This window comes from Podarcis vaucheri (assembly GCF_965113315.1).
Source record: "Podarcis vaucheri genome assembly, chromosome: 10".
NCBI classification, from domain to species: Eukaryota; Metazoa; Chordata; class Lepidosauria; order Squamata; family Lacertidae; genus Podarcis; species Podarcis vaucheri.
The window spans coordinates 40537873-40553594 of record NC_138748.1 but is presented as its reverse complement, the minus strand read 5'-3'; the positions used below and the strand labels follow the sequence as shown (position 1 = coordinate 40553594).

The 15722-nt window shown below is 41.1% G+C and overlaps 1 protein-coding gene across 3 annotated transcripts in view; it reads left to right on the top strand.

Annotated features, from left to right (window-relative positions):
• BLTP3B (bridge-like lipid transfer protein family member 3B) overlaps positions 1–15722 on the top strand; it is a 47838-nt gene that overhangs the window by 6382 nt on the left and 25734 nt on the right. For 2 of the 3 annotated variants that reach the window (XM_082240754.1, XM_082240755.1), the window contains exons 2-12: positions 3027–3189; positions 4265–4303; positions 5180–5271; positions 6299–6488; positions 7628–7768; positions 8972–9142; positions 9878–10058; positions 10398–10481; positions 11434–11616; positions 12144–12262; positions 14796–14937. In XM_082240754.1, coding sequence (XP_082096880.1) covers positions 3027–3189; positions 4265–4303; positions 5180–5271; positions 6299–6488; positions 7628–7768; positions 8972–9142; positions 9878–10058; positions 10398–10481; positions 11434–11616; positions 12144–12262; positions 14796–14937 — 1505 coding nt within the window. Of the gene's footprint in view, positions 1–3026; positions 3190–4264; positions 4304–5179; positions 5272–6298; positions 6489–7627; positions 7769–8971; positions 9143–9877; positions 10059–10397; positions 10482–11433; positions 11617–12143; positions 12263–14795; positions 14976–15722 lie in introns of all 3 variants that reach the window. The other variant, XM_082240756.1, reaches the window with a different exon arrangement.

The window sequence follows — 15722 nt, the reverse complement described above, 5'->3', positions numbered from 1 at the left end:
GTAGTTCCCCTCATGTGGGTCTTCAGAATTAATTGGTATTCACCAGTTATTTATTTCCCAACAACTAATGCATTATACAGGCTAGCTAACCCCACCTTCTTGTTTAATTACTGTTGCACATGGGGCAGGGCAGGGGCCTACAGGTGGAAACTTGCCATAAACGTAAGTAGGAGGCTGAGCCTTGCAGACTTGGCTGCAAATGGAACTGGGAGGGACAATAAGGTTGCAACTTTCCCAAAGAGTAGCAAATTAGGAAAATAAAGAAAATAGGAAGAAGCAAAAGAATCAAGACATGAATATTTATCTGTCCCGTGCTTAAAGAAAACTGGAGAAATGAAAAACTTGAACTTCACTATAACTTAAGAGGAGTACTGTCAAATATAGGATAGGAATCCATGTTTGATATCAGACATAGTTTATTTTGGGGCTATTGGGAGAGATCAGTATGTGGCTCTCTTTACATAAAGAATTTTAATCAGCAAGCCTTGTAGAATTATGGGATCCCCTAATCCACCACAGTTCTCAGCATGTTACTGTACATTAAGCTTCCTCTGTTGAATTTTAATTTTGTTTCCAGTTAAAAATGTAAAAAATCCTCTTCTAGGAAGATACTGGTGGATGCCTTTCCATTGAAGAGTTTAGAGGCAAGGAAAGAACTGAGCAAATTTTTTTCTAGGAAAAGAGAGAAGGAAGACAGATGCTGTGGCCATCTACAAGTGTGGTAGAGTGTCTGAAAAAGCACAGCATGGGGCAGCTTTCTAATGTAGCTCCCAAGGCCTGAATAAATTGGGGGTGCAATGTGTACCCAGTTATAGGATAAACTTACTGGTGAACTGGCTGTGAATCTAAAAGGACTTAGTACAAAGATCCAGGCTTGGACATGAGTACCTGATGATGCAAAAGACACTTTTTCATGGACCATGTTTAGATAAATAAATGTGCTATGGACCATGTTTAGATAAATAGATGTTGGCCATGTGATGAGACTTACATTCCAAGTTGACAGGATTACTGCATATCTGTACTTCCGGCAGGCTAATCAGCTTTTCTTCCAGCTCCATTTGGTTCTTTGCATTCTTTCAGTTTCTATTTGTGTGTTCTCCTTGTTTGCCTCTTATAAGACTTAAGAGTTCAGGGCTGTGTTGCTTTTTTGGCTTTCCCTATTTCTAGTTTCAGAGCCATATCTTTACCTAAACATAGAATAGAGATGTTGTGGGTATGCCTTTGAACTACTGATTTTTGAAGCTGTGTAGCATTCAAAAGGATATTGTAGTACTGAAAATTGGCACAGGATCCTTTTCAGTCAATGAATCTGTTTTCAATTCTCAATGCTTCATATTCCATCACTAGAATTCTGTCAGCCCTCTGTCTTTCTGCTTGTTCACTGTTTCTTCATTAATCAGACCCTCTTGTTGGAACTTTTCTTTTGTTAGTCTACTTTCCCATTCCCCCCCCCCCCCCGGTTTCAGATCATTTCTTATTTCTGCTTTTGAGCTTCCTCTGTGAGGCAAACATTAATATTTTTCCTCCCCCCCCCTTTCATTACTGCTCTGATTTATTTTGGGCTATAGCTCTTTTCTCACTTGTGTTGGCATCAGCAGTCACTTGGGAGGGTAAAATCTCCTGGACCCCTATAGGTTCACTGGCACTTTCTGCTAACAGATTATCCTTCCATAAATAGCATCCTTGATATCGTCTGTTAAAATCTATTCCTTCTCGCTTTTCAATTAGGGTAACTATTCCTGTAATTTCTTTTTTCCTTCCAAAGAAAACATCTCAGTGTTTGGCAGCACCTGAGGATGATAAAGCAGCCAGGCTTTAAATGAATTGCTATATACCTACTACAGTAATTGGAGATTGCTGGGAAAAGCTTTTTCACAACGGAGGAAAAGTCTGAGAGGAAGATGAATGATTTTTGGAGAGGTTGGCAGGGAAGAGAACTTAAGGGTTTTGAGAAGACAGGATGAAAAATTTATGTGAAAGTGTAAAATGTTGTAACTAAAAGTAATGCACCCAGAGATCAGAATCTGACTAAAATTAGGTTTCAATAACATAATTTAGACTTTGCTTTAGGGATGGCATAGTAGTCAAATACTGTCAATAAGCTATTGAATATTTGACAGCGACTAAATAGTCAAAAGGGACGCGGGTGGCGCTGTGGGCTAAAGCCTCAACGCCTAGGGCTTGCCGATCGAAAGGTCGGCGGTTCGAATCCCCGCGGCGGGGTGCGCTCCCGCTGTTCGGTCCCAGCGCCAGCCCACCTAGCAGTTCGAAAGCACCCCCGGGTGCAAGTAGATAAATAGGTACCGCTTACCAGCGGGAAGGTAAACGGCGTTCCGTGTGCGGCTCTGGCTCGCCAGAGCAGCGATGTCACGCTGGCCACGTGACCCGGAAGTGTCCCCGGACAGCGCTGGCCCCCGGCCAATAAATGTGAGATGGGCGCACAAACCCCACAGTCTGTCAAGACTGGCCCGTTCGGGCAGGGGTACCTTTACCTTTACCTTTAAATAGTCAAAAAATATCATTAGGTAGTTTTTCTCTTTTAATTCATCAAAGTTTCATTTGTTGTCAAGAGCAGACATAACTCCCATTTTTGCAGCAGTTGGGGGTAAACCTAACTGCCTAGGGGACATTCAGATATAGGCTACTTGCTATTACAGCAGACATCTCCAAGAGGAGCACAAGCCATTATTAGTGGCAAAGTCTTTGTCAGGCAAAGTCTGATAATTGCCACTTAGCCTAGGTCAATGAACCATTTTAAACTGAAAGGGAAGAGTAGAGTTATATTCAAATATGAACTTCAGACTTCTTGTTGTAGTCAAGAGACAAACCACGTTGGTGTCTTCTGATGTTTTGATATTTAGTTGACTGTGCCCAAAGCTGCTTTGCACAAATAAAATCCCATTAGATATATTTTAAAATATTTTTAAAATTTGTATATGTTTAGATGTTTTATGTGTTTATCAATTGTAAGCTGAGTATTTGCTTTGTTGTGAAATAACTTCAGTGTTGATATTCTGTTTTAGGTTCACCAAAAACCTGTCACCTGACAAAATCAACTTGAGCACACTAAAAGGTGAAGGTCAGCTAACCAATTTAGAGCTTGATGAAGAAGTGCTTCAGAATATGCTGGATCTTCCCACTTGGCTTGCCATTAACAAAGTCTTTTGCAATAAAGCATCTATTAGGGTGAGTAAGTGATTTTCCTGACACAGGAATAAAGACCAGTTTGCCACAGTGGATTGGAGGACATTTGGTTAATAGGACAACTGAGGCAGGGTCCTCAGAAGTCTTTTGCTTCCTCTTCCGGGGACGGGGGGGACGGGGACGCTGGATTGGTCCAGACTGAATCAGATCAGATCAGGATTTACAAATTGTTTTGTACAAATAAAAATTGGGGTGGAGGGAATCGATAGCCCCAGTAGCTTCTTCTGCCCATATACGTAGCTGTATGGTGTCTGTTTCCCCCCTTCTCTTTTGCAGGTGTTTATTTTTCCCTCCCTTGTTGCTTTTTTATTTGCTGTGTCCTTTTTCTAGAGCTACGGTGCTGGCAATGGACAGAATAGTATATAACATGGTCACCATCCATTAGAGGATGGAGGGTGCATGTGGGGATGTGAACATTAAGATATACTATAATCTGTAGAAATTTGTGGATTAGGAAAATGTCTGTGTCAAAAAACGGAAGTGCATTCACTATCAAATATAGGTGAGATTATCAGCACCCTTGCTTCTAACAGTGGTGATTACTCTGACTGTGAATTGAGTTACAGGCATACAGCAGTTTTTTGTTTAGTTTGCATATCTCTGGATAAGATTAACACCATGTTAGCTTCAGAAGCTAGGTGAAGGGAATTCCTCCCTTCCACATGCATATATATTGCATGCAAGTATGTACACCTACATGGACACACAGTCTCTTGACATATGTAGTAAAGTGTATGGAACTGATCCTTATTGAATCAGATTTGTATGTCCTTTTTGGTTTTCTTAATTTAAGTGTCAGATTATAGGTTTTTTATATTGTAGTGTAATTCATTTTGTTTTGACTTCATTTGGTAAGTTTGCAAACACTTCAGTCCTTATGAACAAGAAGAGGCAAGTCTGGTTTTAGGCTTGCAGAAAGGTATAAATGAGACATTTAATTTTTATGTGTATTGTTATACGCAACGTGAGATTTCACAGTTGCTTTGAGCATTTTCAAAATAGATTGGTGATGATGCAATATTTTCTTTAATGATTTTGTTTTTATTTTATCTTGCAGATACCATGGACAAAATTGAAAACACATCCAATCTGTTTGGTGAGTATGGAATTCAGCTTCCCAAAATAACTATGGTAGAATGTTGATTCATTTGTAATTTCCTTGCAATCATACTGAAATCACTAAGTAATAGCTAGTGGAGAGAAGAACATTTTGCCATTAAAGGTAAAGGTACCCCTGCCCGTACAGGCCAGTCGTGTCCGACTCTAGGGTTGTGCGCCCATCTCACTCAAGAGGCCGGGGGCCAGCACTGTCCGGAGACACTTCTGGGTCACGTGGCCAGCATGACAAAGCTGCATCTGGTGAGCCAGTGCAGCACACGGAAACGCCGTTTACCTTCCCGCCAGTAAGCGGTCCCTATTTATCTACTTGCACCCGGGGGTGCTTTCGAACTGCTAGGTTGGCAGGCGCTGGGACCGAGCAACGGGAGCGCACCCCGCCGCGGGGACTCGAACCGCCGACCTTTTGATCGGCAAGTCCTAGGCACTGAGGCTTTTACCCACAGCGCCACCTGCGTCCCTGTTACTGGCAATATAAATACAGGGTTGTATCCAATGAAGTTGTTCTGTTCAGCTGAGGACTTACCTCCTTGTCTTTTATGCCAGGCCCCCCAAATCTTCCCCAGAGGGTTGGGGGAAAACCCAGAACAGATATGGGGAGCTTGTGAAAGGAGAAGAAATCCCATTGTGCACACCGAAGGCCTTGTACAAAGAGGACAATGTGATTGGATACAACCCATTGCATTTTACATGATTCTAAAGTGTTATAAAGTAACTAGCCAAATTGTTTCTGAAATGTTTTGTCATGTATTTTCATGTGCTCTCATTCTAAGTTTTAATTCTGCGAGGTGGCTTTAAATTAGTCACTGAATGTAAAACATTTCAATTGTTCTAAATTTCTCTTGCATATCTAAAGTCACTGGATAAAGTAATAATGGAAATGAGTACATGTGAAGAACCACGCCCTCCTAATGGACCATCGCCTATAGCAACTGCATCGGGGCAAAGGTCAGTCATAATTTAAATGCAGCAATAGAATCAAGCATTACATATGCAGGCAGTGCTGAGGAAAACAAGCTGAATAGGCTTATATATAGTTGTTAATTAAAAGTGGGCTAAATGGCAGATCTGCTTGAGAAGGGCTGGGTTAGGTTAGCTAGATTTGTAGAATAAAGGTAATCAAAGCCCAGTTTATGCATATGATCCTAGTTCTTGTCTTTTCCATGTGGTCCCCACTGTGTAAAGGATCACATGGAGAGACCATGGTGTGAAGTGGGCTGCATGCAAGTATAGCCCACAGAGGCCAGTAGTGATTTCCATAACTGTGTGTGCATTTTTACAAGTCACTGTGACTACTGGAAAATGGCTGCTAGTCAGTAGTCCACATGTTATCTGTTTCATGCTCATATTTCTTGAAGCGATCCAAAGATTATATGTAGAAATAGGCACCTATTTCTCATGTGTGTCTTCTCTGTAAGTGATAAAAGACCCCCTCCTCTTCCTTTATCAGCTCCACATTGCACTTACAAAGCTTTGGAGAGAATTAAATATAGCTTGTAACGTTGTGTGTAGGAGGGGGAAACAGCCTTGCTATGACTCTACGTACACAAAGGGGCCTTATTGAATCATAATAGTGTTTGGGGATTGTGGTGGTGTACAATAAAAGGCAAACCGGTATATGGCTCTTTCATATCTCTCCACCCACCCCTGCAAATGGCTCAGTGTGAAGGAATGTGGTTCGTGGTGTTGTGTCCCAAATGCTTAGGATGCATTGCAGTGTGGCAAAGAACATCATATCTATTATCTCACCTACTTTTTCAAGGTGATCTTCCTGTAGTTCTAGTTTGGCACTCAATTGCAGAAGCTAAAACAGGGGTGTTGACTCTTGGTCTACATAGTCCCAGATTATGATCTGTTCTAAGTTCTTCTTTTATTGGTCTCTGAGTGATTTCAGTGCTAGTTTTATCTTCATTTGAAGTAGTTGTTAAATCTATGCTGAAATTCTGTTTTAAATGCTTGCATTTTATTTCACCAGTGGATATGGTTTTGCTGAAAAAGTTGTAGAAGGAATATCTGTTTCTGTAAACTCCATTATAATCCGAATTGGAGCAAAAGCATTCAATGCTTCATTTGAACTCTCCCAGTTGAGAATATATAGTGTAAATGCAAACTGGGAACATGGTGATCTAAGGTTTACTCGATTACAAGAATCTCAGCGTGGAGAGGTAAGGCTGACTTTAAATTTAGAACAAGCTATTTTATTCTCTCTTTTCTCTTTCTGTAACTAGTTTATTTTCTTTTATACAAAGAAAAAAACCACATTACAGAATCCACATTCCTATTGTAGCATTGTCTAATCAATAATATTAACCTGGTTATTTTGCTTTAATTTTACCATTAAACCTACATTATTTTAATAGCAACTTACCGTATTGAGGCCCCTATCACCATTATGGCATGGCCTTTAGTTGGCATAGTTGCTGCTGACTTTGTTTGCATACTTGGCATATGACTCATTATTTCTGGCCCTTGCTAAGCATGATAAGTGAAGTGTAAGTGGGGTGGAAGGCTTTTGTGGACCCTAGCCAGTCTACTGGAAACCATGTCATGTCTAAAGAACAATTCCTATGCATGGAGCAGCCAAGTATGAATGACAGTCCTTCAGCTATTAGTTATTTGCTACTGATGAACATAGATACCATAATATCTTCCTTTATGTTTAACAAGGGCAACATGCTTATACAGTGAAAAAATGTGCTCAGGCAAGGATTTATCTATGAAACTAAAGAATAGTAATTGACATTACCTTTTTAAAATAGGCATGTCCCTTGCTTTGTGTCTGAAAGTGAAACCATGCCTTTGAATTAAATGTATATTTTGAAATGCATAATATGTGTTTAGTATAAACATTCAGAAATATACTGTGTTTCACTAAGCATAACTATAATGGTAAAAAGGGACTTTTTAGAACCAAAGAAAGCTGGTTCTGCCTGGCCTAACTCCACTGACTTCAACAGGCCTTAGACATGATTAACTTGGCTCAACCTGCAAAATATAGGTTTGACCATTATATATCTGACCCATTTAAAGTTGATACAAACGTGTTCAAATAAAAAACGGAAGAAGCTTTGGATGCTTGATGTCAATTTCTTTTTCTTTAATTTATGAGATTATTCTTCCAGGTAAGTTGCAAATTTAAATAGAAATCTTTTTTTGTTCAACAATTAAAGTATGAAGGGTAGAAAATTGAACCCAAGTTCAGATGTGACAAGTCAACAGGCCTGTGGGATCTAGGGAAGCAAGTCTGCCTTTTTACAGTTCTCAAACAGATATTTTAAATCAGGGTACGTGTGTTTTATTTTAGGTACTGACATTTAAAGAAATCAACTGGCAGATGATCAGAATAGAAGCAGATGCTATCCAAAGCTCTCAGCATGAAATCATGAGTGCTCCAGTTCGCCTCATTACTAACCAGTCCAAAATCCGGGTCACACTTAAAAGAAGGGTAATACTGCTTTGTGATGATTTTGTATATTCCTTAATGATGGTAAAGGTGATGGAGAGATTCTGCAAAAAATATGTATATTTATGTTCAGCATTAGATTTGTTTAACATTCTATTTGACATGAAATGGGTAGAAATTTTAGTTAAAACACAGAAGATGATTGTACAAGCAGGATCCACAATTATGCTGACCTGTTTGAGCTAGCACCATTTTCTTCTGGTGAGATATCCTGCCTTTCTCTGAGCTTGGAGAGGAAAAGTACCACAGAGAGAGAGAGAGCTTGAGAGAGAGAGAGCTTGCTGCTTTATGGATTTCCAAGGCTTATGTTGGGCCCTGGAGGTTTTCCCCTAAGTACCTTGTTTGTAGTACCTCTCATACCCAACATGATTACAGGAATGAGGGGCAGGATTACTGATGAGCACAAGGTTTGATTAGCTAGTGGTCCAAGGCTTCCTAAAGCTTGTAGTCCTTTATTCACAGGTATACTCATTTGTGCTTGTTATGTCATAGATAATGGAGGATATTAATCTGCCATACTTGCAATAATTTTCTACTATCATGAGAAACAAAGTCTTGCAACAGGTGGGAGTCAGTTTGGCATCTTTGCTGCCAACATTGGATGTCATCAGAATGAGGAGGCTAGCTTTCAATTTTCAGATAATGTATCACAAGGTTTATTATATATATTTATTTTGTATTGTATGGTTCATTTTGTTAATTGCCTTGAGCATGCTAATGGTAGGCTTTGTTAAAAAAAGCTCAACAACTTTGCTGGTGTCAGGAATTTACTTTTTAAATATGACAATCCTAGCTAATGGGAAGGTGGGTTATAGATTTAATAATGAGAGGCATTGTTTTGCCTCTAACTCAAAAATATTTTTTTCCTGAAATTTCTTGGGACAAATTGATTAGGTATATATTTGTTAAATTAAGCTCCTGAAAAATACTTGTGTAAATTAATGATGCAAATTCCAGCTTGCCTCTACTCTTACTGCACTGCTAATAAAAGGTCACTCTCAGCAGGAGTACGAAAGAACAAAAACAATTGAACAAAGATTCCTGCTTTATGCTATGATTACTGTTAAGTCTTGCTTTGTGTTCTGCTTAAAAATCATTGATTGTAGTCCCAAATCTTGATATAAAATATATTCTATCAAAATCAATGTTACCAATATTCCAATTTTACTTTTCTCTTCACAACAGTTAAAGGATTGCAATGTGGTGTCATCTAAACTGATTCTAATACTAGATGACTTGCTGTGGGTTCTAACTGATTCCCAGTTGAAAGCTATGGTCCAATACGCTAAGTCTCTTAGCGAAGCTATTGAAAAATCAGCTGAGCAGAGACAAAGTCTAGCTTCTGAACCCACACAGGTAAGGAAAGCAATCATTATTGTGGTTTAATATTAGTAGGTATATTTTCAGGTAAAGTTTGTCTTATCTAATGGGACTCAAACACATAATTTTAGCCTCAGAAATTTTGCCTGAATGGGGCTTCTGAGTGAATATGTACAGTACTGCACAGTTAAGATTGCGTTAGGATCTATTGGTAGCCCTAGGAGTAACAGTCTTGTATGTATTTGTAGTATTCTCTCTGCCTCTAAATTATATTATGCATAGAAAAGCTTTTATCCTGGGGGCGGGATGAAATGCTGCTTTAAAAAATGATATTCCCTTTAATGAAATTTTGCACTTACAAATTACTCCCATGAAGTAATACAGTAATTACAAATTATTGGCCAGGCAAGTGAGGAAGGAGCTTCCAAAGAACAGGGTGATTGTGTGGGAGAAGTTTGGTATGATGCATCAAGGTACAGTACTTTTGCAAAGCTATCCTCTGTCCCACATGTTTATCAGTATATGACTAAGAAACAAGTATGGAAAGAAATGCTTTTAGATTTGTTGAAAGCACCTAACTTTTAAGTTTGGATAGCAGTGAAATGTCATACACCCTTGATGATTAAAGGTGTGTTTCAGATGCTACATTTGAAAGCTTTCCTTAACATGAAAACAATAAGCATTTATGAGAATTCTTTTAACTCTGAGATTTTTTCCCCCAGTGCTTTGTGGTGAGGCTCTTGCTAAAGTTATATATTTGAATGTTTCCAGAGTTCTGCTCCTGCATCCAGTTCTCAGCAGGTGAAAACACAGCAGTCCTCCGCCACTAGTGATCAAAATGATGCAATTGTGAAATTATTCAATGATTTTGATGTTAAGGAAACTTCTTATCATCTAGCAATTTCCCACTTGGACCTGCATATATGTGATGATATTCACGCCAAGGAAAAGGGTAAGTGTTTTGTGTGATTCGTTTATGCTGTTTAACATTGCTAGTCTTTTGTTATGGCTGTCCGAAGATTGATTGCAGTATATTACTAGTCAATTGTGTTCATACACTTTCAGGTTTACGCAATATTTGTTGAATGCTAATTGGTCCTCAACAGCACAGAGCATGAAATATGCATTGATATAGCCACACTTCCCTATAGGTATTCATAGTAAAGCAGTTTGAGACTTCCCAAGAAGGGAAGCATGTTGTCTTAAAAGTTGCCATTAAAAGGCACTTCCTCACAGAACAAATAAGAAACACTACATATGCAGTATTTTTAAGCTTTGTATTATTTTGCAGATGCAAACAGGCATGTTTCAGGAGGTGCTATGCAGCTTTCCTTTAGTCAACTAACTGTAGACTACTACCCTTTTCATAAAGCAGGTAAGAGTACATGCTGAGTGGTTGTTTTTATCAGTCATATTTGATCAAAATTAGTTCCCAGTATGATCCTGAAATAAATGTTTTTTTGTACTGTATACAACTTATTAAACTACTTGCATGTAGTTTAATATAATAGGAAATGGAATGAGGACGCTGCAGATTCAATATCTTGAATCTAGGTGTATTGCACCTTGCTTTCTGCCTGTTGAAAATATGCTTAGATATGTTTTAAAATTAGTGTTCTGAGCACTTCACTTACATTCTCAATAGTCTGTAAGATATATTATCTACTGGTTATTGACTAAATTTTTTTTTTGTGTGTGTAGTCTTAGCCCTGTAGGATTGCCAAGCAACACCATCGGAGTCTTTGATTCACAGCTCAAATTCTTACCTCTCAAAGCATATGTTAAAATTTGGGCTGCAGCATTAATCAGTTAATTGAACTATCAAAGTGGCAGGTCTTGATTAAAATTATAGCATGATTAATGAAACATTGCTCATACGTCATTTTAAGCCCTTTCAGCTCTCTTCTTGGTTGTGTGCTGCTTCTACCAGAAAATGGAAGATCACCCCAGAACCACCTGTGTTAGTCATGGGGAAACCTCTGGGAGTGATCTTCCATTTCCACAGGGAGGAGCATCTGGGGGAAGGAGGTGGTAGTTTATGTGGCTTTGAAAAAGAGAGTCAGACAAATTAATGGAGAACACATTTACAGACTGAGAATATTTTTAAATGGCTTTAAAGGTGCCGGTACTCACCATGAAGTTGCTACAGTAAGTGCCACACTTTTTAACAATAAAAAAAGAAGTGCCAGTACTGCCTACCCTTGAGTACCACCTGGGGAAAAAGCATATGCTTTAAATAAAAGAGTTAAAAGAGTTTTTAAAAATATACTTAATGGCATGTTTCTAAAATTATTTTTAATTATTGTCCAAATATGTCATACTTACAGATGAGAGCTGCAGCCATTGGATGCATTTTAGCGATGCTACCAAAGCCAGAAGTGGATGGGCAGAAGAATTATTACACGATTTCAAAGGCAATGTTGAATTGCTTAAGCAGGTTATGAAGGATCATAATATAGATTCTCCCAGTAAATCCCCACCCCAGGGGTCTCCACAGCTCATACAAACAGGTACATTATGGCATACATTGTTAACTTATATGAGATGGTTTATATAAAGATATTTTACTGAAATCTTTACAATTGATTTCATGGGTATAGGCCACAGTAGTTTCAGTACATCAGAAGGAATAGTGCACTTGCATTGTGATTAATTCCTTTGGGACTGTAAAATAATTTTTAGAAAGCGATGCTTAGACTCATTTGAGGAAAATAGCTGATTAGATTCCAAAGCCTGCACAGATATGGCAACTGTGCAACACCCAAATTACAAGAATAATCATTTATGTTTAGCAAATGAATGGGTTTTAATTTTGATACTGTTGATTTTTACTTAACATGCTTCTCTTTCATTTATCTTCCACTATTAGGTTATATTTTGACTACCCAACAAAGGTTTTCTAGGCAGTTTACAAAGCAAAAATTACAACCAAAGGCAACAAATAATGCAGCAGTGAGATTTTATAAGTAGTGTTTTAGTACAAAGACAGAGAAAGAGTTAATGCTAAACATGGTTATATGCCTTCTATTTCCTACAGGCAAGGAACAGATACCTAAAGGAATCGCTAAGCCTTCCCCTGTGTCATCACAGCAACCAAAGGATAAACTGATGTCCAGCCCTGTGGTAGTTAGACTTGCAGATATTAATATTTATCAGGTATATTTCAGTACTAATTGCTGATATCAGTTCTTTTGTTTGTTGATATCTGCAACTATGTTGAAGTTTTCTTGATACAGAAGCTGACTTTAATGAAAGCTGACACAGGCTTTGCCAAGTGGGCATTAAAATGTTTATCTCTTGCAAATCTGGGCTTCCAGTTATGCTAATTACATGTTTTAATATCTTCTCCTAACTCTGGTTCATCCTCACAATCACAGGGTCTTGTAAATTATTTGGGTCCTGTAGAAATGTAGCCGGGAAACATAGCTGGATTTCACACTGAATTTTGTTTGTGAAATTGGCTAGGTATGGTACAAGTTTGTTAAAGGAACCCTTGCTCCTAGATGTTAAGTTGTTCCTCTTCTATTTTAGAAAATAATTACATAGAAAATGCCAGTTCTTTTCTAAGTTTATTCTCCCCTATGTGATATAAATACCCTTTTTAAAAATGTACATATTGATGAATGGGAATCTGAACCCAGGTCTTCAGGCCCTAGTCCAGCATTATAAAGACTCTCCTCCTGCAAAAAGAAGGGAGTGGTTGTGGACGGGAGCCGGTCTCCGCCTCAAACAGGGGGCGTCAGCCCCCTGCCTCCCACTCACTTGGCTGGCGCACCACGCCCACGGGCAGGCACCCAACCAAGTGCCTTCGAGGGGGCGTGGACGGCAGCGTAAATCGCTGCCGCGCCAGCCATGCGGCCTCATTCTTCGTCGTCCCGTTGTGAACCACAACACTGGGTAATTTAGGCATTTGTTTGATCACTATAGTACATCAGTGAATTATCTAAACCAGTGTTTCCCAACCTTTTTTGGGCAAAGGCACACTTGTTTCATGAAAAAAATCTCAAGGCACACCACCATTACAGCCCCGTGACGTCAGCGCGCAGCGTCACGCCGGGAGGGACATGAATTGCTAGCAAATTACATAATCACCTCCTTGAGGGCTGGCTCATCTTCTCCGAAGGCAGAACCCCATTAATTAACAGCACAGACTCACACCATAGCCAAGACGAGGGGGGAAAACCTCAGTCATGCACAGTCATGCACATGTGGGGGCTAAATGAGGACGAAGACTGGGCAGAGAGCAGGGTTCAAATCACCCCACCTGGCCAGGACAATCCCTGGGTGCTCCCTTGGGCCACTCGCCTGACCCACCTTGCAGGGCTGTTGTTGCGAGGATAACATGGGGGCCCCCGGGAGCTCCTTGGAGGAGAAAGCGGGCGATGAATGCAATGCACGAAATATATGGGAGGCGACCAGGTTTTGCAGGTGAGGGGCCCCCGCCAGCCTCCGCTTCCAACACCCGGCGCAACGACGCCGAAGTTTCCCCTCGGCTCGGGGAGCAGCGCTGCTCCCCCCGGCTCCCCTTCGCCCTCCCGGCTCTCTCTGCCGCTCACTGGGGACCCCCCTCACCTGCCAAGTCCGGAGCGCCGGTGGAAGTTGCATGCATGCATGCAGGGCGCCGCGTTGCCATTGCATTGCACTGCACTCCATGCAACGCCTGCACGCATGCATTGCCTTGCACGCCCGCCAAGGGGTCTCCCCGCGGTCCGATGCGTCCCCTCCGGCGCGGATGCAGCATTGCAAAAATAAACACACACACCCCGACGCAGCCCTACCTGGGGGGCAGCCTCCGCCTCCGCCGCTCCGCCTCCGCGGGGATCCCCGGGCTCCATCCTGCCGCCCGATCTCCGCGGGGGCGCAGGCAGGCTGCGCGGGGTCTGCGCGGAAGAGCCCCTGCCCGCCCGGCCGCCGCTGCGCTCATTCCATGGCCGGGAGAAGAGCGCTTCAAACAAAACGCCCGGCCCGCCAGGCCACGCTGGGAAACGTAGTTTGCGCACCCCGCGCGGGCGCGGAGCCCAAGGGCGAGGGGACTACGGATCCCGGCAGCCCCCGCGCCGGGGACGGAGGGGGAGAGGCCGGGTGCAGGGATGGAGGGACGGGTGGGCGAGCGAGTGAGTGAGTGGCAGCCGCCAAGCCTTGGCCGAGAGCCAGGAAGGGCCTCCCCGGAGGAGGAGGAGGGAGGCGCAGAGCGGGAGGGAGGGATGGAACCCCAAGGGTCATCTAGTGACGGCGCCCCAATCGAAAATTTGACTTAAAAAAAAAAATCTTTCAAAATTTTTAATTTTTCCCGCGGCACACCAGGCAACATCTCGCGGCACACTAGTGTGCCGCGGAACAGTGGTTGGGAAACACTGATCTAAACTATCACTGATCTCTTCCCCCTCCCAAGCCTATTGGCAAAATTGGGACAAAACAGGCTATAGTAGGGCAGCTGTAAGTAATCAGCACTCAGAATTTTGAGCATTTTAAGGCTGATACCATCTGAACTGTTCTTGGTATAAATTCAGGTATGTGGAAAAGTAGGATAGGTAACAAAACAATTTACAACCCTGCTCCCAAAGCAGTGAAAATACTTTCAAATGTTCGAATACCAGCACTATGATAAATAGAGAAGCAATTGTTCACGTTTGGTACTTCACAAAATCTAAAATATTCTATTGCTAAATGCTGAACTTCCTAATTTCAGGTTTCTACAGCTGACCAGTGTCGTAGTTCTCCTAAAACGCTTATTTCATGCAATAAAAAGTCTTTGTACCTTCCATCAGAAATGCCAGCCATTCATATTGAATTCACTGAGTACTACTATCCGGATGGAAAAGATTTTCCTAGTAAGAGGTTTTTAATTTATTTTTCCTTCTTGTAAAGTGTTACTTTTTTATATAATAGAGCATTGGCCAAGGGCAGTTAGACTATTTTGCAAACTGTTACTCTCCTTTACATCCAAATGGGCTTCATTGTGAAAAATGCGGGGCAAAATAGCCCAATGCTCAGAGTGCTCTTAACTTGGTGTGGTCCTTAAAGCCCCCCCGTTTTTCCATACCAGTGAAAGCTATGTGTAAGGATGGGAAATGTGTGGCCCTCCAGATGTTGGACTCTCAAATCCTATCAGCCCTAGAGTGGTCAGGGATGAAGAGAGAGTTGTAGACCAACATCTGGAGAGCCACAGATTATTCATCCCTCATGTGCAGAAGTGTGCTGTGCTCAGATTATGACAATTGGAGAAGATACTGCACAGGGATTACTACCCATGCATATTATTTCCAACATATTCTGTATCCAAAATGAGCTTTGCAATGTGTAGAATCAGTCTGTGAGTAAAATGTTAACTAAAAGTTGTATGTAAATAAAACAAAAATGTGTTGCTGAATTCAGCATAAGTTTTCTTCAGGCGTTCAGGTGACAACAATGGCAACAGGGGTGAGGCTGGTGCTTTCATCCTTATTGCCTCTCTTCACATATTTACTTTAATACCTGAAGAGGCTACAGTTGTGATTATAGGAGGTTAACAAGTGAGAGGTGAAGCCTGTTACTTTATATGCAAGGGTTATCAGGTTACTGATGGTAACCTGATAACTTTCAGTAAAGCTGGTACAGTTACAAAGGAAGCTGTTGC